The sequence below is a fragment of the Cyprinus carpio genome, chromosome A17 (assembly GCF_018340385.1).
Source record: "Cyprinus carpio isolate SPL01 chromosome A17, ASM1834038v1, whole genome shotgun sequence".
Classification (NCBI taxonomy): Eukaryota; Metazoa; Chordata; class Actinopteri; order Cypriniformes; family Cyprinidae; genus Cyprinus; species Cyprinus carpio.
In genome coordinates, this window is record NC_056588.1 from 14,890,897 (window position 1) to 14,917,217 (window position 26,321).

The 26,321-nt window shown below is 38.5% G+C and overlaps 4 protein-coding genes and 1 pseudogene across 6 annotated transcripts; 3 read left to right on the top strand and 2 right to left on the bottom strand.

The window, feature by feature from the left end:
* The first annotated feature begins 231 nt into the window (after nt 1–231).
* On the top strand, nt 232–7,004 carry heatr4 (HEAT repeat containing 4). Of its 2 annotated transcripts, none has more exons than XM_042774614.1 (15): nt 232–521; nt 708–1,049; nt 1,143–1,237; nt 1,693–1,874; nt 2,003–2,191; nt 2,471–2,614; nt 3,041–3,217; nt 3,347–3,516; nt 4,458–4,562; nt 4,656–4,774; nt 4,849–5,029; nt 5,136–5,205; nt 6,076–6,265; nt 6,362–6,440; nt 6,854–7,004. In XM_042774614.1, exons 2-15 carry the CDS (start codon nt 738–740, stop codon nt 6,944–6,946), a joined length of 2,106 nt encoding a protein of 701 aa, XP_042630548.1. In that variant the 5' UTR covers nt 232–521; nt 708–737; the 3' UTR covers nt 6,947–7,004. The 2 variants fall into 2 exon arrangements, with proteins under 2 accessions (XP_042630548.1, XP_042630547.1); XM_042774613.1 differs by having other exon boundaries at nt 233–521; nt 2,000–2,191.
* Nucleotides 7,005–7,223: 219 nt separating this feature from the next.
* LOC109107353 lies at nt 7,224–9,519 on the bottom strand (annotated as a pseudogene).
* A 290-nt stretch (nt 9,520–9,809) lies between these two features.
* Nucleotides 9,810–13,232, top strand: LOC109107701 (ADP-ribose glycohydrolase ARH3-like). Its single transcript, XM_042774645.1, has 6 exons — nt 9,810–10,316; nt 10,730–10,826; nt 10,905–11,112; nt 11,714–11,901; nt 12,489–12,589; nt 12,684–13,232. Exons 1-6 carry the CDS (start codon nt 10,142–10,144, stop codon nt 13,058–13,060), a joined length of 1,146 nt encoding a protein of 381 aa, XP_042630579.1. The 5' UTR covers nt 9,810–10,141; the 3' UTR covers nt 13,061–13,232.
* A 2,769-nt stretch (nt 13,233–16,001) lies between these two features.
* Nucleotides 16,002–18,298, top strand: LOC109107351 (cyclin-dependent kinase 2-interacting protein-like). Of its 2 annotated transcripts, none has more exons than XM_042774656.1 (5): nt 16,002–16,107; nt 16,331–16,501; nt 16,610–16,742; nt 16,815–16,944; nt 17,806–18,298. In XM_042774656.1, exons 1-5 carry the CDS (start codon nt 16,067–16,069, stop codon nt 18,006–18,008), a joined length of 678 nt encoding a protein of 225 aa, XP_042630590.1. In that variant the 5' UTR covers nt 16,002–16,066; the 3' UTR covers nt 18,009–18,298. The 2 variants fall into 2 exon arrangements, with proteins under 2 accessions (XP_042630590.1, XP_018976166.1); XM_019120621.2 differs by having other exon boundaries at nt 16,054–16,107; nt 16,315–16,501.
* znf839 (zinc finger protein 839) lies at nt 18,187–25,397 on the bottom strand. The gene is made up of 7 exons (XM_042774594.1): nt 24,388–25,397; nt 22,076–22,963; nt 21,799–21,981; nt 21,136–21,228; nt 20,891–21,037; nt 20,678–20,812; nt 18,187–19,810 (listed from the first exon to the last, which is right to left on the bottom strand). The coding sequence occupies exons 1-7, from the start codon at nt 25,195–25,197 to the stop codon at nt 19,145–19,147; spliced, it is 2,922 nt and encodes a 973-aa protein (XP_042630528.1). The 5' UTR covers nt 25,198–25,397; the 3' UTR covers nt 18,187–19,144.
* Between the last annotated feature and the right edge of the window lie 924 nt (nt 25,398–26,321).

Genomic DNA, 26,321 nt, shown 5'->3' on the forward strand with positions numbered 1-26,321 from the left:
AAGGAGTGGGTTTTTTATTTTTTTTTTTTTTTTTTTTGGGTTGGTGGTTTTTTTTGTTCTTTTTTTGGTTGATGACCGAATTACTGTGGCGTAAAGACGTTATTGAAAGTTTTACAATTTATTAAGTCTTAAGTTGTTGTTTTTAACAAAGCGAATGCTTCACGCAATGACGTATTCACATGACGCTTACGTGTAGCCACATACTGGCCCTTAATAATTAGTGCATGAATCATTTTGGTGAACGGATTCAAAATGTTTGACTCGGTGGGATTGAATCAGATCTCCAATCCTGATGAGTTCACGTCACGTCAGGGAGCCTCGGCAGTCGCTCAGCAGCCAAAACATGCGCGTCTTGTTGCTATGCCAACATTTGAGAGCTGCCAGAGCTGTGGTGACTTTACCTTTCTCAGCGACCTGCTTTTGTTTTCTTGTTTGATTTAAAACAAACAAACAAACAAACAAAATTCACCGTGAGCTCTGTGCTGAGACTTGAGTGAGGACGTGATTTGTGCAGTGTGTCGGTAGGTGACTTCTCATAATAGCCACGGTGGCACTTTTTTATTGTTACTTTTTATTATTTATTTATTTATTCCCGTTATATGGGTTCTTTTTATTTAAAACGGTATCCTGATTTCTTTTGTTTTTAAGCCAGCAGGCTTTAAGAATTAATTAATTAATTTCTATTTGATCATCGTTTCTTTTTTTAGACAATTTTCCATAAGGCCTCGCAGAGAATCATGAATATACAGCATGCAAAATGCAGATCAGAGCATCACAGCAAGCGCAGAGAGGACCTTCTGTACAAACAGCTTCTGAATAATGCAAGCCAGATCCTTTCTTTCTCTGATGAAGTTATGGATGAGATGGGGGCTATTTCATACAGAAAAGCTGACTTTAGCTGGCTTTTCCAAGCCACGGGTCCCTTAGCACCAGGTACCAGATTAAAGATAATAAAGAGGCATGAGAACAATGAAAAACCCTGCAACATCAACTGTTTAACCCAAGAAGAAAGCAGAATTTCAGTACAGGCTCTTGCGGTGAACACCAAGGTACCTTTCATAAGTATTAGTATCAGCAAGATGTATGATGTGTTTAGAATAACAAAACCATTCCGGGTTTTGAATGTGCACCCCTGTTTGAAGGAGTCCTCTACAGAGGACTGGGAAGCCCAGAGCAGCAGGGTGCAGGAGTGTGCACAAAATAAGACGAGTCAACTATTACAACTGAGAAAACACAGGTAGAACTATTTAATCGAAATTGTTTTCTAAATAGAGCACCTTGGTATAGTCCACCAAAAAATTACAATTCTATCACCATTTACTCATCCTCATGTCGTTCCAATCTTGTATGGCAGGTTTTCTTCTGTGGAACATAGAAGAAAATTTTTCGAATTATGCTGGTAACCAGTTACTGTTCATTTTCACTTCCGGTGTATGAACAAAAATACAGTGCAAGTCGATGGGAACCAAAACTGTTTGGTTACCAACATTGTTCTATATTTGTGTTCCGAAGTAAAAAAAAAAAAAAAAATGCATAGCATACAGGTTTGTAACGACATGTGGGTGAGTAAATGATGAGAGAATTTTCATTATGGCTGGACTATCCCTTTAATGCATTCACTTACTTAGTCCAAAGCCACACTGTATTCCACATTTTTCCACGTTTTTTGTGGTGTCTGTCCTTATTTAACAGGATACCAGGTTATGTGCTCTCTCCGGTAAGCACAGATGTGCAGAACCGCTTAAATAAGACAGCAGCCACTTTGACCAGCAAGCACATTGAGATCCCACAGGCCCCTCGGCTACAGGATATCTTGAATCCAAGTGCCGGCAGTCATGTCACAAAGAACGTCTCTGAACAGGAGATCTTCTCAGGTAGACTTACATATGTACAGTATCTTGAAGTACAGTATTAGTGTTAAAAATGTCTTTGAGACATGGAAAGTTGAAAGATTCATATGTGGCTCAAATATTTATGTTTCTGGATCCATTTGTTTTAGCAGGAACTGGTAGAACGGTAAAACCGGAACAGCGATGGATGGATCAGCCCACCAAAATTGACTCTGCCCTCAAGCAGGGTCTCGGACCTCCGGACTTCAGCGGACAGGATCCTGAGATGCCCAAACAGTCTGTGACTGAACTTTCCACACTTCGCTATGCAGTTGATCAATGGAGGAATGCCTGCAACATCAGTAGGTGTTTCTTTTCTCAGCTCTGTGTGCCATACCTCTGCACATGTTATTTTTAATGGTTATATTTATAATCAGTTAATAAATTGCACTTTTATTAAGTTATAATATGCTTATAAAAACACATTGCTGAGATTTGTTGGCTATGAAGCAGAATTATAGATATCCAGTGTGTTTTATTAGCAGGAAAGCACCTTGGATACCTGCATGCATTTTATTGTTTTTGCATCGATTGCTCATATGGAAAAGACTTTTGGAAAATCATTATTTTGTTTCATATAGAGTTGCCCTTGCAGAGAGTGACCATTGAGGGCCTAAAAAGGGCTCTTAGTGACCCTAATTGCCCAGTGCGGCTGGAGGCCATCATAACTTGTGCTTTGGGAGCAGTTAATGGACCACAAGAAGAGCTTGACCCTGGCAAAGCAGGTTAATCTGTCAGATAAAAACATTTTTCAATACAAAATAAATAATAATATAATACAATATATCATTCAAAAATTTGGGGTCAGCAAGAATTAATACTTTTATTCAACAATGATGCATTATATTAATCAAAAGTAACAACAGCAAAGACTTTTACACTGATAAAAAAAAAAAAGTGATGCATAATACAATTTTTTTTAATTATGCACCACAACATTGATAATAATAAGCAATGTCTTTAGCACCAAATCAGCATATCATCATGATTTCTAACGGATCATGTGACACTGAAGAAATGGCTGCTGAAAATTCAGCTTTGCCATCACAGGAATAAATAAAACCCTTTTAAAGCATTAATTAATAAGGTAGAAAATAAATGATTAAGAGTATATTACACAAAAAGTGTCAGCTAATTCCATCTTTGCTTAGGTCAACATGGTAAGGGATGCAAACTGAAGGCAGTTCCTCAGGAGCTGCAGGCTCTCATTGTCTCAGCGCTTGACGACCCAGTGAAGAGAGTTCAGATGGCTGCTGCAGTGTGCCAGTATGCCATGAGGACACCTAACGCACGCGCCAGAGACATACTACGAAGCACATTGAAGCAAGGTCTGTGGAAGGGTACCAGTGCCTGAAACTAAAAATGTCAATTAAGATAACCTTAATTAACGTCACAGGTACAACAGTCTTTTCTACTCAGATGTTGACTCAAAATGACCATCATATATTATGACTCAGACCCTTCGGGCACAGGTGCAGACAGCTGGGTGGCGGCACAGTGCTTGGCGATAGACGGTGATACGAGTCAAGCTGTCATACAGAGACTCTTGTCACAGCACTTTCTCAGAGACGCTCCTTCAGATCACGAGCAGTCTATGATGCTACTCTCCAACATTAGCAGCAAGACTGTGAGTGACTCTCTCAGTGGTTTTTGAGTAAAAGAACAATTATTTATGCACGCACTATATAAACGAATTAATCTAATTCACATAAAATCATTTTTCATAAACCACACTTTAAAAGTTTGGGATTTGTAAGATTTTATTTTTGAAAGAAGTCTCTTATGCAAACCAAGGATGCATTTATTTGATCAAAAATACAGTAAAAGTGCAATATTGTAAAATTACTTTTTTATTTGAATGTAATTTATCGCTGTGATGGCAAAGCTGAATTTTCAGCAATTACTCCAGTCTTAAATGTCACATGATCCTTCAGAAATCAGTCTAGTACAGTGGTTCTCAATTCCAGTCCTCATATACCCCTGCTCTGCACATTTTGTATGTATCTCTTATCACTTCAGACGTTTGTTGTATTCGACCGTAAGTGCCCTGCGAAGTGGACTTCACAGAATATTCCGCCATTCCATTCCAGTATGAAGGGAGTGTATATGTTCCATTCAAAGGGCATTAAAGTGTGCAAGACGTTTATTTAAACTCTATTTATTTACAGAGGTATATTACGTCACACTTCTCTAGTAAGTTTCGTCTGTGTGTGAAGACGCTGCAGGCCGTGACTTAGCGTAAATCTGTCAATGAATGTTCCGAAAAGAAGTAAACTTCAGTGGATTTCCTGTGTTCAGGGAGTAGGGTGCAAAGAACACTGTGCAGATATACAGACTAGGACCATATGCTTGAATTGAGAACCACTGATCTAGTATGTTGATTTGCTGCTCAAGAAACATTTCTTATGTATTTCTTAGAAAGTTCAAAAGAACAGCATTTTGTGACATTATAAATGGCTTTAGTGTCACTTATGATCAATTTAATGCATCCTTGCTGAATAAAAGTACTATTTTCTTAAAAAAAATCTTAGTTTCTACTCAAACTTTTGCATGCTGTTTCACATCCAGACACTGGTGCGCTCTCTTCTGGCAGAAGAGTTAAACAGTGCTAACTGGATAACACGAGTTCAGGCCTGTACTAGCATTGCACAGCTCAGAAGTCCAATAAACAAGGTATCACAATGTAATTCTTTTGCACATTTCAAACGGCTCTATACCTAATTTCTCTAATGATTGTAGAAAATACTAGAATTGCTTTTCATGCAGGATCTTTGCAACAAACTGATATACATGATGTGGAACGACTGGAGCGGTGCTGTTCGTCACGCTGCAGCGCTGGCTCTGAGTAAAATGGATGCAGCCAGAGAGATGCACAGTGAGCTGAGGTGACTATCTCTACCCAACAGACACATCAGAGGGTTTGGATTCAGTTCATTCTTAGCATGCAGTATCTCCACAGTGCAAAGCTGAAGGAGGGTCCGACTGCTTGGCGGATGGAAGCGCTAATCTTCATTGGTCAGCTCAATATAATGACACCCAAGCTACTGCCTACATTCCTGCGGTGCTTTAATGATGACTTTGTGGCTGTGCGCAAACTAGCTTGTTTGACTGCAGCATCTCTTATGATGGATGACCAGTTGGTAAGGAAGTAAAGCAGCTGTGCAGATGCACAATAGATCTTTGATGGTATATGGACAATAAGAAATTGAGGGTTCATTCGAATGACCACATAACACATGTTCACAGGTCCTGGATCAGCTTATTAACCTGATGCAGAATGATCCATTATGGGAGGTGAAAGTGGAAGCAATTGATGGTGAGCTTGAAAATTAATTAAATGAAGAGTTCACCCAAAAATGAAAAACTGCTGAACATGTACTCACTCTCAGGCCATCCAAGATGTAGATGAGTTTGTTTCTTCAACAGATTTAGAGAAATTTAACATTACATCACTTGCTCACCAATGGTTCCTCTGCAGTGAATGGGTGCCGTCAGAATGAGATTTCAAACAGCTGATAAAAACCTCACAATAATCCACACGACTCCAGTCCATCAGTTGACGTCTTGTGAAGTGAAAAGCTGTGTGTTTGTAATAAACACACTTCAAACTATTGCTTCCAGATAAAATATAAGTCCTCTATCCATATTGTCCATGAAGTCATCTCATCTGAATCAGGAGAGAAATCAAATCAAGCACTATTTACAAGCAAACACAGTCCAAAACGGTTCTAAACAAACTTGATGTGAGGGCACAACAGGGGGAACTTTTTCACTGGAGGAACCTTTATTATGTAGTACGAACATATGGTTTCAAAAGAAGCAATGTTTTTATAGATATTGGTGGTCTGGAGTTGTGTAGATTACTTTTTGGATTATTGTGATTTTGTTATTGTGTGTTTTGATTTTATTGTGTGATTTATCAGCTGTTTGAACTCAAATTCTGACGGCACCCATTCACTGCAGAGGATCCATTGGTGAGCAAGTGATGTAATTCTACATTTCTCCAAATCTGTTCTGATGAAGAAACAAACTACAAACTACTACATATTGGATGAGTAAAATTTCAATTAATTTGAATTTTTGTGTGAGCTATTTCTTTAATCAGTTTATGTGCAGTCATTTTGTGTCTAATAATGAATGTTACAATTTTTATTATTACATTAAGAAATTATTATTATATAAATTGCTTTAGGGCAAATAGGTTGGATGAACCCAGCTCTCCAGGAGTTGCTGATGTGGGCTTTACACCATGAGGAGGAGCCCAGTGTGCGCATTGCTGCCTGTAAGGCCCTGAGCACTTTAGATGCAAAGGGCCCAGAATTACAGCATTTTTTACAGGAGCGTAATGCACTGGAACCCAATGCTGATGTGCAGAGGTGTGTACTTATACTAGACCACAATCATTACTATAAGTGAATCATATGTACTGTAAAATAGTTTTCTGAATGTACTTTAACAAAATTTCTTACTAAGCACATTGAAAGTCTTCTGAAAAAGCGTGGATACAGTCTGAATGGAAACGAAGACAAGATTCAAGAGATAAAGCTCCAGGTTAGTGCACTTCAGTGTGTTACCATGGCTTCAAGCACTGAAGATGCTGGTTTATTCAATGCATTTCATTCTAGAACAGTTCTCAACCTTTTTGAAGGCTACCTATTGCCCAGCACAATAATCAAATTCATTAACCACAACTGAGCTTATGATTCCAAAAATTTCAAGAACTGTTCTTAAAAATATTAAACTGTCCTTCAGTAAAAACAATAGCTTTTGATGACCAAATTTTCAGCTTATCCTCATTGTTTTTATTTATTTTTAGCATTTTAATTTAGAGTTAGATTATTTTAACATATTAATAATAATTTATTAATTTAAACACTTCCAAGTCATCTTGTGGCCTCCCGGTTGAAAACCACTGCTCTAGAAATGAATCTCTAACATTAAGTTATTTCTCTCTTGTTCTGTAGGTGGAGCTGTTGTGCACAAAACACAATATTACACAGAAAGTGCTCTTGATGGAAGAGAGGGGAAAGCAGCAAGAGCAAATATTATTGTGCTGAATTTATGGTTTCATTTGTCATGCTATATCAAATATTATAAAGCCAGAATCAAATCTTTTAAGTTGTTCCACCTAAAAATCATCCACTGCAGTCGCAGACAATCAAGCAAGCAGGCAAGTAATGAGAAAAACTGTTTTGATACATCAGGGATATAGCTGTTCACTACTTATTTTACACTGATGGTATATTAAGGTATCAGCAAAAAGAAAGTATATTTAGTGCACAAATCATAAAATACATAATGCTGGTTACAAGCAATGAAACCCTGAGATTTTGGTTTCAAATGTGGAAAATGTATTTATTATTATTAAACATAAAAATACAAAAGTAAAAAACTCACATAAAATGAAGCATGTCTCAATATTTACATATCGCTGCAGTATATACATAATCCATGAATTAAAACAAATTGAATCAGTTTTCTCTAAAGATGCCTGTAAACAACCAGTAGGTACAAGGTGAAGATTAGTTCTTTTTTTATTCATTTAATATCCACTGGTATCCTGATCAAATGCTAGGTGCCATTATATTTAAATTTTCTTAAATTCTTTATCAAATGGATGTGTCTTTAATGTTGGTCTGTAGATGGCCTCGTCGCTTAAGAACTTGCTTGTACAGGTTCTCAACTTCAGTGACCTGAGACAGCAGTTGAGTTCTGGCATTGTTCTGATGGAGAGGAGTTCAGAAAGAACAGTTAGAATATGCATTTACATTATAAACTTGACAGGTTTACTAGAATAAAGGTAAATCACATATAGACACTGGTTTCAAAGCATATCACATAATTAATTGATTTTTTAACCACCACAGGTCTATATATTTTTAGTTCTAACAGGCATATTCTTGATGTTGTATATGCATATACACTTACCAAATTACTCAGATAACTGTCAGTGGTTGGAATTGCTTGAACCATCTTAATTTTCACTTCCAAGTTCTGAATGAACTCCACCACCATCCCCATGAGCTCTACCACATATCTGTACACAAGGTCATAAACAGTTATTAATACTGTAGGCAATTAATTCAATACAAATATACAATTTAAAACATTGAACAAAAGCCACTTTCTTTGAGTGGCACATTAAATGCACCGGACCTGTGAAGATCAGCCTGAATGGGGAGGTTCTGCTGACACAGTGGCTTTGTGAGTCTCTCTCGTAGGACTGTCTTCTTGCAACACTTCCTGAAGGTGGGAAGTGAACTGTTGCAAGGAAGCATACCTTTGACCTTACAACAAAACATTCATTAGTAAAATACACTCTTCTAGTATACAAATTGTGTATACCAAATGTGCATGATTCCATTTGCAACCCTTACTGAGATAATGAGTGTGAGTGACATCTGCACCGTCTCTTTCCAGCTTCAGCAGCTCTAAATCTAAATTAGTCTTTGAGTGAGTGGATGACAAAAAAGAAAATCATGTCAAGGGTTAGTTCACCCAAAAATAGAATTTCTTTCATTATTTCCTAACCCTCAAGTTGACGGTAGCCATAGACTTTCGTAATATTTTTTTCCATACTATAGATGTCAATCTCTACCGTCAACTGTTTGGTTCCCAACATTATTCAAAATATTTTCTTTTGTGTTCAACAGAAGAAAAAAATCATACAGGTTTGGAACGACAAAATCAGAAAAAATATTAAGTGGTGAAATAAAAAATATTAAATTTGTTTTCCAACCTGATCGAGATCATGTCTAATTCTGTTCAGTTTCTCAGCTTTAAGTAAAGATGTGGAAAAGACTTCTGAATCCCGTGGGACAGCGTCGAGCTCCTCCTGTAAGATCAATAACACAAATGCTTGGTATTATCCACCATAACAGTTTAAAAGTCTATCTCAAAATTAGCCATGTCTTAGTTTACCTGTGTCATGGTGCCTGATGTTACACATCTAGCTAAAATCTTAGCAGCAGGTGTCACCGTGTAAGTAATGGGGTCCCAGGGATTCATAACAAGCGCGTTTCCAGACCTGGTGGCAATCTAACAAACAATGAAGCATAAAAATGTCGGTGTTTCTTCAGCTAGAGGCATTTTCATGTGTAAGTATTCATTTATTTTTATTAAGATAACAGATTACTACTTCTTATGTATAGGTCCTATGAGCCCCTAAGGGGAAATACTGATAGAATAGTTTTGTAATATGGAAAGAGAATAAAAAATTTATATTTCGGTGGTTTTTGAGTTATCTGATTACTAATTGTTGTTTATAGCGAAGACAAAAAGTTTAAAATATGATTTTTAGAAGGTCGCCGTGTACCTTTACGAGCTCCTTGGTTTACATTAAATATACTCTCAAAATGTACAAAACAAGTTTTAACTTAAAACAATAAACTCTCAGTAATTCACTTAGCTTGTTGCTTGGCTGCTGTTATATGAATATAAATGCTATACTGACTGTTTTTCAAGGCGTCCAGTGTTTACTTCTCGGTCTTGAAAGAAAAGTCCACGATCCGTATTGATTTTGACAAATAAAACGTCGTAGTTATTTCAATCTTACTTACCGCCTCTTTCTCTTTTGAACACTAGCACGGCTACGCAAACGTATTATAAACGAAGATATCATCAAAATATGCATATATTCGCACAGTTCTCCTCGTTAAGCCGAATAATAGCATATGATATACAGATCATATAAAGAGTAGACGCGTGCCCGCGCAATTCAACTTCCTATGTTGGGCTGCATTCCAGGATCCGCAGATTCCCAAATACCCACAAAGAGGAACAATTCTGCACTATAAATCAGTTATAACCAAACTACAAAGTTAAACTAAAACTTAAAATGTCTATGATGGTCTTATATGCACGTTTTAAATAATTGCTGAATTTAGAATTTGTTGAATCAGCAGGCGTGGAAACGTAGCTCACTTACTCAACTGCAGCGCGCCGTAGCCTTCTGCGCAGCGATTCTGTCTTTAAATAACGAAATAAATGCCATAAATAAAAAGAACCAAGCGTTTCCGCAAAGTTAGGTATAGTAATTTTAGAGAGTGGGTCGAAATTATAATATTCGCGGCTAGTTTGATGAATCGTGATACGTATATATTTGACATGCTGCGGTAAGAAGCGGGTCGCACAGTGACAACAGTCCTCCAGCGGAACAGACCCCGGATGTCACTGTGCTAGAATCACACTAGAACAGTCTGACTCGGTTTCTCGTGTGCAGCGTGTGTTTATATTAGGATACAGCGGGAGAAATGTCGGCTGCGGCGCGTGTAGCAGCGCCCGGTGTGTTGTCCCGGTTCCGCGGCGCTCTGGTCGGCTCGGTGTTGGGTGACTGTATAGGCGGCGAGTTTGAAGGCGCTGTGGATGTACCTCTAGATCGAGTCCTTCAGCATCTCAGCGCTCTGGAGGATGAAACACGGGGCGAGGGTGAGTATTAACGTATTTTACGATTATATTATACACTGACAGTATTTACTTACGCATGTATGTAATATTTAACATTACCGGATCAGAAGGCCATGTTAAATTAAAAATCAAACTTTTGCATGTCCTAAAGTCTTTATTAATCCTCTAGTATTCCTCATTTAGGGGTCACAATTGTGAACCTTCGCGGTAACATTATTGGTGATATAAATGTACTGTATTTTTTTGTTTCAGTAATATTTATCCTTTAATATGTTGAGGGGATTTCATGGTACCAGTTAATATTCATCTTTAATTTATGCACCATTTTTTGCTATATAAAAAAAGAACACAAAAAATACCAGTTTTACTTTCATTAAATATTTTGACTATGAATCTAATTGTTTCTTAATTACCCATCTTGACTTTTTTCCCAGGAATTCTTCAGTACAGTGATGACACAGCCATGATGCGATGCGTGGCAGATTCACTCCTCACCAGGATGGAGTTTGATGAACGAGACATGGCCCGAAGGTTTGTTATCATTGGAAAGGGCTACAAGAGTCCTTTAAGCAAGTGTTCGATTTTCCTGATCATCTTACTTAATTCCAGATTTGCAAAGGAGTATAACCTTGCTCCGGGGCGAGGTTACGGCTCAGGTGTCGTACAGGTATTGCGGAAGCTTGCGTCGCCCCATCTGAAGGATGTCTTCCAGCCGGCGCAGGCTCAGTTTGGCGGCCGCGGTTCTTTCGGCAATGGAGGTGCCATGAGAGCGGCACCCTTTGCCCTGGCCTTCAAAAGTCGCGCTGATGTCTGCAAGGTAAACAATCATATGATTGTCGAATCTAAGCTAGTAGACTTCAAGCATTCTTGACTTAAAGCATTTTTGACATTTTGAATTGGTCATAAAAAGACTGAAGTGTAGCCTTTAGACTTTATATCCTATTTTCTCAACCTGGGGGCGGAGGCCCACTAGGGGGCCACAGGATGGCTTAAACATATTTAAATTAATCAATTATTATAAGTGTACTAAATTAATAATTAACTCAGATCTAAATAAGAATGCTAAAAACACATAAATTAACATGTACAGTAAAGTGAATCTTTTTTTTCTCTTTCTCAATAACTGTTGTTTTTTACTGAAGAACATACAGTTTTTGAAACACAAATGAATCGTGGGTTATTTAAGATATAAATATTCCCAGTTTCTGTTAATGAAAAAGCTTTGTCATAATTACATAGGCAGTGTTGAAAATATAGGTTGGTGCATATGGATTGGAAAGGGGGGGTTTGAATATTGTGCTTGACAGTAGGGGGCCTTTGAGTCAGAAAGGCTGAGAACCATTGTTAAAAGCTTAATTTGAAAGGATAATTTGGACTGTCCCAGGCTAACATTCTGTCCTTCTATTTGTTTTTGGCAGTACTCACGGCTTGGCGCAATGTTAACACACTCATGCTCTTTGGGCTACAATGGGGCGGCGTTGCAGGCCCTTGCTGTCCATCTGTCTCTCCAAGGCGCTTTGGCTCTGCCAAAAGAATTCATCAACAAACTGATATCAGAAATGGAAGAGATGGAAAAAGATGAAAAAGCCCAGCTTGATGCTAAAGCGTAAGTGAACCCATTGAAAGAACAAATTTCAGCTGTATGTTTCTTAAATGGAAAGTTTTAAAGTTAAAAGTGTGTCATAATTTACTCACCCTTATGTCGTTCCAAACCTGAATGACTTTCTTTCTTCAGTAGAACATGAAAAAACACGATTTCATTTTTAAATAAAGCTACATGAAAATAAGAAAATAGTTTTAGAATTAAGAACTACCGTACTTAATGCTACTTTTAGTACTAAATTACTAAAACTGAAAAAAAAAATAAAAAAAATAAAGCTAAATAAAAGCACATAACAAAATTATCAAAACCTGAACTAAAATGAAACATGAAAATATAAAAATGTATTCAATATATATATATATATAAATATAAATACTATAATAAATACAAAAATACACTGTCCAAATGACATTGGACCCCACTGACTTTCATTTTATGGATAAAAAAAGCTATACAAAATATCTTCTATTGAGTTCCACACACAGATTTGAAGCAGTAAATTAAGACAGACTTTTATTTTTGGGGTGAACAGTCCATTTAAGAAGAGTTATTATAGTACTGATTCAGAGCCACTGTGTTTTATTCCACAGACTCAGTTTATCAGAGTTCCCATATTGCTCACGATTGCACAGAGTGAAAGAACTTATTGACAGAAACAGTGTGAGCATTGAGGAGGTCATATCTGAACTGGGTTAGTATCGATTACTATTGATTACCATTGATCTGATCATTCATAAAGGCATTCTGCTGTTTTTCTTGAAGTTGACACTCTTTCTTTGTATTAGGGAATGGCATCGCTGCCTTAGAGTCTGTGCCCACCGCTATCTTCTGCGTGCTGCATTGTTTGGAGCCCCGGGACGGGCTGCCAGAGCGATTCGGAGGACTGGAGAGGACAATAGCCTACAGCTTGGCTCTGGGTGGTGACACTGACACCATTGCTTGCATGGCAGGGGCAATCGCAGGGGCACATTATGGAATTGACTCCATTCCCCAGAGCTGGCAGAAGAGCTGCGAAGCGGTGGAGGAGGCGGATGATTTAGCGAGACGTTTGTATGATCTTTACTGCCTTCCACAGTTTGAAGAGGACAGGGGGACATCAAGCTGCGAGAACAATCAACTGCACACATACGCCAGTGATCAGCACACTACAAAAACTGACTGACCCACTACATGGCCATATTATGCAACATGCAGCCACGCATAAGTGAAACTTCACCTGGCACAAAGTGTCAAATGCACTTGCCAATATACCATCGTCTGTGTTTATAAAATGTGAAACTTCTTGTGCAAAATGTTTACAATAAAAAGAACAAAATGGTACCATTTTATTGGTAATAGTGTTGTGTGTTGTGTTTTATTCTCTATCAACTTCATATTCAACAGTGTTCTGAAAACTATATACAGTGGGGCTTAGAAGGACACTAATGAACATGTCTCTTTTTTTTTTTTTTTTTTTTTGCATTTTTCTAATTTAGGCTAATACTATTTTTTATTTATTTATTTATTAATATAACAATAATACAATAAAATATTCTATGTTTTGAACCACATAAATATTAATGAATAAAACAGGAAAATAGTAAATGAGAAATATGGTGCAAAATATGTTGAAATTTTTTTTTTTTATATATGCGTATGCTTTGATCATTTATTATTAGACACGTTTTTTATTATTGTTTAATCTGTGTTAGAATCTCCTGTGCGGGACTATAAAGACTTGAAACTCACCTGCTCACTTTGTGAGCAAGGAGTAGTTATCATTAAGGGTGTTTACAGTTGTTGATGGCGTTTTTATCGTCTGTTGAATATGGGACAGCGACTTTCTCTCAGAACAAAAGTGGAGAAAGGAGGTGATGATTGTGGATGCAAAGAGAGGGTTCCTGAGGTTTGCCTCCTTTTTCTGTTGTTTGTCTCGCCCCAAATCCACCGGAGCTCAGGATGAGAGGGTGGAGCAGGGTGAGGTGGACCAGGACGCTGAAGTTGGACCATCCATTAGGTGTTCTGAAGGTAAATGTCATGTTTTCATCACCAGAGCTCTGTTCATCCAAAAAAAAGTCTCTTAACCATTTACAAATAGTCTAATATTAAAAAACACACCACCCATTACACATTACAAAAAACTCTTATACTTTATTTGTCCTAATATCGATGAAAACGTGTAAAGACTTCAACTTTTTTCAAACTAGTCAAAAGTACCCCTAAATGAAGAATTAATATGAGTATGCAATATTCATTTTCTATTATTTTGTTTGATATTCCTCTCTTGAGATCAGACTTCTCTACAGGACATCATCTACGTAGAGGATAATGATCATCAGGAGGCTCCTTCCAGTAGTCCTGAAGACTACACAAGTGCTGAGGACCAGCAAATGGAAGACGATGAGCCTCGAGATCAGGACAGTCCAGTTACTCTGTCAGCAGGTCAGAGTGCATCACATCTGCTGAGACAGCTGGACTGTAATGAGATACCGAGGATCGAGGGTGAGTTTACTGTCAAAATTCAAAGTATAATAATTATATGATAATTACAAGCCATGTTAAAATAGTTTTACAATAAGTGATGTCACTGCAGATCACTTCTTTATTAAATAATGAAAAAATAAAAAATAACTATAATTATGTTTTAATAGACCACATTTGCTCTGTACAGTTCTCTGTACAGCTGGGTTTGTCAACCATAACTCCTTCCAGGACAGCCAGAAACCTAGGAGTTGTGATGGATCATCAGTTACGCTTCACAGACCATATTGCTACAACGACCCGGTCCTGCAGATTTGCCTTATTCAACATTAGGAAGATTAGACCCTTCCTGTCAGAGCAAGCCACCCAACTTCTTGTCCAAGCTCTTGTTCTCTCCAGACTGGACTATTGTAATGCTCTCCTGGCGGGCCTTCCTGCATGTACTATCAAGCCTCTACAACTGATCCAGAATGCAGCAGCGAGGGTTGTCTTCAATGAGCCAAAAACAGCTCATGTTACTCCTCTCCTCATCAGGTTACACTGGCTACTAGTAGCCGCTCGCATCAAATTCAAGGTACTGATGCTTGCCTACAAGACGACCACTGGCACGGCGCCAACATACCTAAACTCACTAGTTCAATCTTATGCACCCTCCAGAAGTTTGCGCTCTGCAAGTGAACGACACCTTGTGTTGCCATCCCAAAGAGGTTCAAAATCACTCTCACGGACTTTTTCCTGGACTGCTCCCAGCTGGTGGTATGACCCCCCGATCTCAATTAGAACAGCTGAGTCTTTACTCATTTTCAAAAAACATCTAAAGACTCATCTTTTTCGCCTGCACTTAACCAACTAATACTAGTACTTACCTTTTCTTTTTCTTGTCTATCATATTCATAAAAAAAAAAAAAAAAAAAACCCTGGCTACATGTTCTGTACTAGACTAACCGAGACTTGTCTTAGCACTTGTATACCGTTGTTTTTCTCTCGTTGATCTGATTGTTTCTACTGTTCTCATTTGTAAGTCGCTTTGGATAAAAGCCTCTGCTAAATGATTAAATGTAAATGTAAATTTGCTGAAAACATGTCATCGGAAAGAAGATGGGGGAAGGAGGAGTCGGCTCCTCCTTTGAGGGGACCCGGGGCGAGGACGGGCTCCCGGTGGCTGTGAAATTTCAGTCAGAGTAACATGTGACAAACTCTTGCCTTCAGGGACAGTGATGTACTGCCATCCTGAGTACTTTGAGAAGGGCGTTCTGCTGTTTGCCATGTTTTCCCTGACAGCAGATAAGAGATGTCCTTGCGTTATCCTGTGGGTGGGGCGCTACTGTTGATTGACAGGCTCAGAGAACAGGCATAAAACGCTGTTTTATAAGTTAATTGCCTTAATATAGCATTTATCACCTCCAAATGTTGATTTAGAATGTTACAAGTTGTGGAGCAATTCGGGTAAAGACAATCATATGTCTATTCTCAGAATAATAAAACAAACACAATATAACCATATAAAGACTATTCATGTGAGCACATTTAAACTAAATGATTTGACCCACTACTCCACAAATAAGAAAAAAAAAACATATATGCCAGCTAGTTACTGACCTGTTGCAGACACATATCTGAAGCGGACTGATATCGTCTAGGAGCCCCCCTCATGTAATGACATAATTGTCCCATTAGGTGGCACTAAAACGGTTCGCATTGACTTAGCATGAAACGGCAGAAGCAGAGCAAGAGTAGAGGAAGAAACACGTGAGTTAATGCGATGTTGTTGGCAGTGATGAACAAAATACTTTAAAACCATTTTTAATATAAAGGCAATAAATGACAAATATACAGCTTTTTGAGAAGAAATCTGTAAACTTGCAAATAGGTCATATGTGCTCAGTTAAGTTACGTGATGAGAAAAAGCACAACATAATTCAGCTGATGTTATTGCATTGTACGCATTTATTAAAGTAAGCACTATTAAAAGCATAATGTCGGAGTCCACGACCCCAGGAAAAAAGGGCAATTTGACCGGAAGTGCCAGGAAATTAAAGGACGATGCCGCAGATTGGCATAATCTCATCCTGAAATGGGAACGATTAAATGACGAGGGATCCACGACTGCGACTAAAATTGTTAATCTGGGACTGAGCAAAAAGTAAGTTTAATGTGTCAATCAAACAATAAATACTATAAATATAAATTATACTGTATAGTTTATACTGATTTGTGTTACACTTGTTTCCTCCATCATGTCTGTTCCCAGATCAGAGACTGAGACTGATGTTGTGATGGAAGGAGGAAGATTGGCAGCTGGAGACTTTTCAGAGAACCTGAAACAGAGCAACCAAGAGCTGGAAGAAGAATGTGTGAAGTTACAAGACGTTGTGGATAAAATGGTAACTTTTTTTTGCAGAACGAGCATTATTAATTGTAAACATTTTTATGTAGTCTAAATTGTTTCTCCAAAGGCAAACATACTGTCAAGGATGGAGAAGATGGTCCATGCTGAGCATGGCATCTGTGAGTTAGAAGCATTCCAGTATGGAGAGAAAGAAAGAGCAGCACCACTGTTTCACACCTGGTCCACACAACAGTTTGGTAAGAGGAACACGTTCGATCATACACCAAACACAAAACCATCCCATTTTCTGTCTAAATAAATTTGATCTGGGATCTGTATGTCCAAAGTTTACTTTAATAAAATCGGTTTACTTCTAAATGTATGTGTGTGTGTGTGTGTGTATATATATATATATATATATATATATATATATATATATATATATATATATAATACACATATATATATATATATATATATATATAATACACATATATATATATATATATATATATATATATATATATATAATACACTAATTTAGTGTGAAGCAATCATTTGCTTTGCATATGTGACCCCTTCAAGGAATAGTTCGCCTAAAAATGACAAACTACCACAAATTTACTCACACTCAGGCCATCCAAGATGTAAATTAGTTTGTTTCTTCATAACAGATTTGGAACAATTTGCCATCATTTGCTCACCAGTACGTCCTCTGAATGGGTACCGTCAGAATGAGAATCCAGACAGCTGATAAAACACTTTTCAATATTCACTTTACAAGACATTAATTAATCAACTGGAGTCGTGTGAAGTATTGTGATGTTTTTATCCGCTGTTTGAACACTTTTTCTGACGGCACCCATTCACTGAAGATCAGATTGGATTGCAGAGGATCCATTGGTGAGCAAGTCTCCAAATCTGTTCTGATGAGGAAACAAACTCATCTACATCTTGGATGGCCTGAGGGTGTGTAAATTTTCTGCAAGTTTTCATATGTATAATCGTATATAATTTAAAAAGACTGATACCTGAAATACATTAAAGCCCTATGTATGTCTATGTCAGTGTCCCATAATCACTCATGCCCTATTGTTTCTTTGTCCCCTTTGTGACAGTTGAAGTATCTTCCAAGCTTTATGAGTCATACAAGCAGGAGCTGGCGCTGAAGAAGACTATACTGCAAGAATTGGCCCACACGTCTAATGCTGAACTTTCTATGGTCTACCTGTCATCATGGCTGTATCAACCCTACACTGAGGACAGTGGACAACTGCTACTAGAGAGTTTGCTATTGGAGACAGGTCACAGACCTTTGTGATTCAATCTGGAGTCTATGCATGAGGACTATGTAAACAAATTAAAAGCATATCATGACATGTACATAGCTTTGATGTAATGTTTAACCTTCAAATTTATTTCTCGAAAATATGCTATTTTAATACTGCACTGCTGCCTTGTAAGCAAATCTGTACCATACAAAGTCTTAACTCCATAAACTCACTCAAAAGTTTTAATGTCATATACGAACATGTCCCTTTGTATTAAAAATGCTGAGATGTTTCAAAAACACAGTAAACCAGATATTATATAAAAAGTAATAAAATAGTGCAACAACTTTTCAAATGACTTTTGCACTAGACAAACTACTAAATAACAGAAACAATGGAACATCTGAGGCTGCAGTCTAAGATTATAAGCACCTCAAGTTTTCTCAGTTTGTTTTACAAATCTAAAGCGTTTTCTTACGGCTTGGAGTGGCCAGTTATCAAAACCGAAACATCCCCGCTGTACAAGACATCTCAAAAGATCACGTTTTTAGGTCAGACCTTTAGGCATCAACCATTTTCAAACGAACAGACAAACGTGTTTGAATAAATGAAATCTCACGGGGTACCAATTTAAACTGTATTAGAACTACAGCCTGGCTTGCTAACAAAGGAACGGTTATATACAGATTTCACTGGATGGCCAACTAAGTGGACACAGTAATCACAAAAATCTTACCACAGCTTTACTGAACCTCGCTGGAGTCCATAACTTAGTTTTGGCAGATACTATTTTCTTTCCTCCCATCTGTGCATGTTGTAAAAGAATCAGTTTCCAGAATGAAAAACACTGGATTCCCTCCACAATTTAGTGTGTTGTCACAAGTGTTTCCCACCATGTCATCACTTTCCTCTTGAGACATGTAACACGCAGCTACATAGTCACAGACTCTGAAACCAATAGTTAAGATATGCCAACGTAAGTGAACATTCTCTAAAATTGGAAATGAACAATGACTTCTTTTTGTATAAACAAACGGAAAAAAAAACACTAATATATAATAATACTGTTTTTATACAAATTTACAAAGAATGCAATAAAAGTTCATTGAAAAAACACCATTACACAGACAGAACGTATGTATGGTGTGAATAATGGACAAAAACAGGAAGTGAAGATGGGAGTCCATTAAGTCTTTCTTTCTGTTTCAATGCCCAGCAAGGCATGAACGGTCTCTAAAGGAACGCCTTCAGGTGCCTCGATGTGCATCATGGTGCCATCGGGCCCGTTGACAATGACGATGCCTTTGGCGGCTAACTCTTCCGCGCTCTGCATGACGAGCCCCTCTGCTGTCTGGATGATAAATGGAGATTCTTGCTGCACCACCTGACTGGCCTCGGGATCTTCGAGAGCGTCGGTCTGGCTGTCTTGAACCTCTTGTTGAGCGGCTTCTTGCGAGTTCTTGAACTCGGAGTCTGTGTTTAGAGCTTGTTCCAGCTGTTCCATCTGATCCACGATGTCCACCACGACGCTGCTGTTCAGAACCTTGGAGATCTCAGGGTCTTCTACGGTTTTTGTGGCATCAGAATCCGAAGACGACACTTCCGTCTCCATTGGCTCTTCCTCTGTCCGCTCCGGGACGGTGTTTTCAGTGCTCTGTGTAGCATCGTCAGATGTTAGATCTACAGAAGTCAAGTCCTCCAGTCTGGTCAGCACCACCTGAGGCTTACGCAGCATAGAGCCATCAACACTCTCGTCCTTCTGGATGCCATTCTGATTAACCTGATACCCGTTGGTTTCTTCATTGCAGTTTTCTATTTTGAACCTTTTTGCTGGAGGCAGCATTTTGGCATTCTAAGAACAACATGAAGAGGAAATGTTATTACTATACACAGTAAACTGTGTTTAATTCACATAAAATTATGACAAGTAGCCCAGAACAGCTCAAAGTGGAATGGTGATAATATGGATCTAGATAAAAAAAAAAAAACATTTCCAGGTTCAAAACCCAAAATGAGCAAATCATGAAAAAAGGTAAAAGTATCTACTAAATCAAGGGTACACAGAAAAAAATAGGGCTGTCGAGGTTATCTTAAAATATTCAACAAGGACACATTCAATTGATCAAAATTAACAGTAAAGTTAATGTAACATGTAAAATGATTTCTATTTCAATAAATGCTGTTCTTTTGGACTTTCAATTCATCAAAGAATCTTGAAAAAAAAAATGTATCCACAAAAATATCAAGAAGCACAACTGTTTGCAACATTGATAATAAAAGAAAATGTTTCCTGAGCACCAAATCAGCGTATTAGAATGATTTCTGAAGGACCATTTGAAACTGAAGACTGGAGTAATCGCTGCTAAAAATTGCTAATTTTTTTTTTTAAATTGTGCTAAAACAAAAGAAAAGAGTTATTTTAAATTGTAATAATATTTCACATTGTTATTGTTTTACTGTATCTTGTATAATAAATAAATATATATTCTCTAAATATTTTAATAATTTAATAATGTCTTTATATTTCACGAAGGGGGTTCCTCATAAGAGCATCATCTTTGGAGGTTCAGGCAGGCCATCAAAAAGTTTCAAACTCCCTGAATTAAAGGACTAGTTAGTAGACAGAATTAAATCATTCTGAATCTGCAGCTGAGCAATGTGTGCTATGTACACTCGCATACAGGAGTCTGCACTGGAATGATTTTTGCACAGAATGTACCTCGATACTCCGTAGGCTCTTGGTGGCCTGATTTGCTCGTGGCTCTGACTGATTTGTCTTTTGACTTTGTTGTCCTTCAGAGGAAGTCAGGAGTTTTAGTGCATTGGGATCGGTTATACCCAGAGATTGTAAAACCTGGAATGACAGAAGATTTGTATGGTACTCATGTTTGAGCACAAAGCTGCTGTGGCTAAATGTCTTGCGATTACTTACTCCCATGTTGTTGACCTCTATGGCTGGCCGGGAGGCTGGTGAAGTGTGCAAATATTCCAGGGCCATCTTCTTCACCTGGCTGTGTAGTTGTTCAAATTCATGGTACACGCTCGGGAACTGTTGCTTTGACGGGTAGCCCTTTTCCACCTACAGGGACAAGCATACTGTAAGCGTGCATAACATGCTTCCAATACATGTAATAACATGATAGTTTACAGTGAGAACACGACCCGACTAAAACTTACCTTCATCAGCACAAACTCCCATACAGTCATGACTCTGGCCAGACGCGGAAGAACGATCTCCATGAGATCTTCATCGTCATACTGTTTAATAAACTGAAGAAAGATGAAAGAATTTTAAAAAATGTAAAAAATAAATAAAAAAAATCATAGAGGGGAAACTTTTCAGATTCAACACCATTCCTATGTCACTTATTGAATATGCAAATTTGTGACACTGAATCTGTCAATTAATTTGTTAAAAAAAAAAAAGGTTCTTGCTAACAACCAAAGCTTAAGATCTCAAAATTTGTTTTTTTATACAACCACGTGGAACTGACATCAGTTTGTGTGCCATAAAACTAGGACTTTAAATACTCGTTAATACTTTAATACTCTAATACTATATTATAATAAGTATAGGGATGTCCACATCACAATGATAATGACACACAACTACTCATAGGAATTATTTTCAGAACCATTTTTTCCCAATTGATGAACAATAAAAAATATTGACAGCCAATCAGAATCACACTTTATGTAACAAATATGTAAGGTTATAAAACACAAAGGTAATAGTGAGAAGTCACTATTTTTAAAAATGCATGCATCTGAATGATCTGATCTGAATGTCTGCAAAGTACACAAACTCAGCACGGAGATGTATTACAAACCAGATCTTACTTCTTTTAGTCGATTCCTCTGTCTTTGTGCTTGCTGCTCCAAACTCATTCCTCTGGGGTACTTGGGTGGCCTTCCTGGTCGTCCTCTTTTAGGTGGGCGCCCCGGTCTCCTAGGACGACCAGGCCGTCCTGGTCCTCTGGGCCGCCCAGGTCTCCTGGGTTCTACCTTCCCAATTTCTTGAACCTGAAATATTTGATATGCAATTACCTGATCAATCGGATCGATTTTTTTTATGATCTGAGAACTAATATCAAGCAATCAAAACAAATCATCTTACTTTTTGAGTACTGAGTGTTTTCACTTGACTAGTGTCGGTGACTTCTGTTCCTGAAGGCTGTTCATCTCTAGTTTTGGAGAGGTCTTCTGCTTGAGGTGGCGTCGGGTTCTTGTCGTGTGTGGGATTTAGCTTATAGTGTCTGTTCAGACCGGCGACGCCGATGTACGCTTTCTCACAGGTATCACATTTAAAGGCTTTGTCGCGGAGGTTAAGTGTCACATCTGAGGTCTTCTTCTTGCTCTCCTCTCCATCCTCATCCTCCACACTTATCTCAGAGTAGTCATCTGAATCAGACTGGTGGCTTTCTGCTAAGTCCTCGTTCTTAATAAACTTGTAGTCTTTCACCTTGTGCTTAGGTGGTCTGGACACCCGACCAGATCGGGTCTGGATTTTCGGAGGTTTCTTCTGGCGGTTTTTAACTTTTTGTGTGTTTTTTTCCACAGCTGGAGTTGCGGTTTTTGTTTCCGCAGATATGATTTTGGAAGGAATTGTTACCTTGGCTGGAGAAGATGAAACTTTCGGAGACGGCACTAGGATCTTTGGGGTAGGAACTATTGGTTTGGCTGGGGGACTCTTGACCGTGGCAGGTGCCGGGACGTGTACCTTACTAATGGGGACAGAAATGGTGCTAACAACAGGAGCTGGTTTCTGAAGGAGAAGCTGAATTGGAGGATCACTTGGGTTTTGTAAGAAATATTGCTGCTGTCCTGGCACAGGGGTGATGTGGAAGATCTGTGGGCTGCTCAGTGTTCCTACGGTTGAAACCTTCACCAGCGGCTGACTGGCTGACAGATTCTGCGGCTGTAAAATTGTTATTGGGGTTGTCTGCCGTTGTTTATTGTCTTGCTTCAGAGGTGCCTGAACTTGAATTTGGATGGGCTCAGCTACCTGAATAATTCAAGGTGTGGAAAAACAACAGTAACTTTTGAGATAAACAGGTAAATAAGAATAGTCTTTGGACTAAAATAATTTGATGCATATACAGAATATCTGACTGATTGCATGTGGGATACTAAACAGAAGATGCTTTCAGCATTATACCACTGTAACATAAAAGAACTGGTTTCTTTTACAAAACTTGTTTGTGAAATCAGTGAAATCATAAATTAATATATGATCTAAAGTACTTGACAATTTGTACAATGTCTTTATGAAATAAGAAAGGATGGATTTATGTACAGGGTCATTCCGTGTCAACTCAACCAGATGTCCCAGACTCAAATTTTTAATTTTGCTAATATTTTTTCTGAAGAAAGATAAACATGTATAGTAATGAAAGCCAAAATATTAAATGTCATGGATGAATATTTTCTGAGTAATCCAGTGTTTTGTAGAGGGTGGTCACACGGAATGACCCTATAGAGAAAAAAAAGATATGAAAGTATGTGCAGAAAAAAAAATACTAAAGAAAGACAGAACAAAAAAAACACTTGTGGAAGAAAGGGAGTGTGTAAGGAAGCAAGTACAGAAGGAAGTATGTTCAGAAATAAGAATGGAAGAAAAACCTTAGAAAAAAAGAATGCACAGAAGAAGTACATTAAGAAGTCTGCACAGAAGTAGTAAAAAAAAAGCAGCAGCAGCAGCAAGAAAGCAAAGGAAAATACTTGTGGAAGAAAAAAGGTATATACAGAGGAAAATATGTAAAGATATTTGTGTGGAAGAAAGGAAGTACAGAAGGAAGGGAGGAAGAAAGTATAGAAGGAAGGAAATGCAGAAAAAGGAAAAGAAAGAAATACACATGTATGAGGGGAGTACAGAAGAAAGGAAGTGTTCTACAGAAGAAACACTTGTGGAAGAATACATGTGAACGTATGGAAGGAAGAAAGGAGGATGTATGGAAGGAAATCTGTGCAGAAGAAATGAAGTACAAAAGGAAATATTTGTGGAAGAAATGCACAGAACAAAATAAAGAAGGAAATTTGTGTGGAAGAAGAGTAGTATGTACAGCAGGAAATACTTGTGGATGAAAGAATGTACAGAGGGACATACAGAAGAAGAAAAGGGTACAGAAGGAAGGGATGAAGCAGAGAAGGAAATACATGTGGGGAAAGGAAGTGCATACAGAAGGAAGTTTCTGCAGAAGAAAGGAAGTACATAAGGAAGCAAATACAGAGAGGAGGAAGGAAAAGAAGAAAAAAGTACAGAGGGGAGGAAAGGAAAATGAGAGAAATGCTTGTGAATAAGTCACTACGCATGAAGCAGGTAACGTTAGAGGGGAAAGCAAGAGAAAGAAAGTACTTACTGCACACTGTACTCTAAAAAAAAAAAAAACATTCTCGTAAGAATACAATTTCTAAAACTCATGTAAGTACCTTCTGTGTGGTGGTGTGGGCTCCATTCTGCGCCTGCTGCAGCGCGACCTGTTTGGCGACGCTCTGCAGCTGCTGCGACGCGTTCTGCACGACGCTGACCGTCTGCGGCTGGATCGCCGTCGCCAGCTGCAAGCTACTGGATTCCAGCGCAATGTAGGACGTGGTCTGCGTCGTGACAGGTCTTTGCAGTATTTTTGGGGTCGTTGTGTGGGTCGTGGCCGGCTCGGCCTGAGCGATCACCTGTGCTTTACTCACTATAACCTGCTGCACGTCCACTATGGGGGAAGTGGATGCTTTCACTGCGTTCTCAGTACCTGCCACATGGACTAACTGTTGTTTCGTTAACTGCTCGATTAACTGCTGCTGCTCCTCGGCCGATAACCCCGAGCTCTCCACGAAGCTGCCGTCGGGCTGCACGTAAATGATGGTGGTCGTCGGCGCGAGAGCGTTTAAGACTTCGCCGCTCACAGTGGTGCACTCAGCAGTCACACCCGCCTCTGCAGTGGCCTGAACGTAAGACGATATGATGTTCGGATCGGTTATCACCTCACCGCTCACGATCTGCCCGATCACCTCCTGCGTGGCGTCCAGAGCTCCGACATCCACCGCCGACTCGCTGTGCATGAACTCGGCGAGGCCTTGATCAACGCCCCCTTCTGCGGTCTTGATTGCGTCTTCTTGATCATTTCCCGCTTCGGCTGCGGTTTGTGTCGTCTCGGGCTGCGGCGGAGATCCGCTCGCGTCGACGTTTTCCACTGTCGCTGCAGCAGATTTGGACGCTGAATTATTATCGTCTTCATTGTCCGCCATTTTGTTTAGAGGAGCAAAACTTGCTCGCTGACGTAGGATTCCTCACAAGAGCGCGAGAATCAGCCGTTTGCTGGCAGACGATTAATGCTCAGGAGGAACGTAATATTTGCGATATTGATTCAAAGCCTGGCCCAAAACATTTCAAATGTGGAAAACTGTTATAATCAAGAGACGCTCGCTAAGGTAACGGTAGCCAGGCAATGACGGAGGATGGGTAACAACAAAATACGTCACTTCCGGACTTAGCGCGCCGTTCTCTCGTTGCTTTACGTTCAGTCTGTCCTGCTGCCTTTACATTGGAAACTATTTATAATAATTTAAGAAAAAAAATATTGTAGGCTATAGGTGTGAACACCCTCCTCAAGGAAAATTTGATTTTATTTGGTCCAAAAGTTTATTACGATATTAAAAAAAAAAAAATTCACTGATGAAGAAACACAATTTGAGTTAAGTACTGCATTTGGGACACATTTTAGTAAAAAAAAATTGTCCCTTTTTCTAATTAATTCCTATCGCTTTTGACATTTCATAATATGTAATGTACGAAAAATCAGTATAATTCTGTCTTTGTGTGAATGGTGTGTATTTTACGCATTTTACAAATAAAATTACAATTATATGATTGTAATTCTAGGCCTTTTTCATTCAAAATACCATTGCTTTTAGATTATAAACCTACACAACCCCTCGGAAATTAATTTATTACTAAGTAAACACCAATGTATTGGTGGGTTTATGAAGCAAATTATGTATTCGGGTAAATTACCCATAAATAATAGCAAATGTCCAGCAGGGGGCAGGAAGGGACCACTTTTACCTTCCTCAAGCCACAGTTCACGGTCTCTGTTTTTTCATAATGCTACATCAATAAAACAAACTGAATCTTTCTTATCACATTATTGCCATTATTTTAATGAGCCAAAATACCTTCAAACAGAGCCATAACTATGCTATTATAATATAATAATGAGCAAGTCCATTGCACAAAGATGGCATACATAAGAATGCCATTCAGTCAAACAGAATGAAGATAATTTTTCTTTCAACCATTTTTTCATCATTTTAAGCGCATATTGAAGAGTTTAGAATGTCACCAATGTTCTCTGATCAATATAAACAAATAT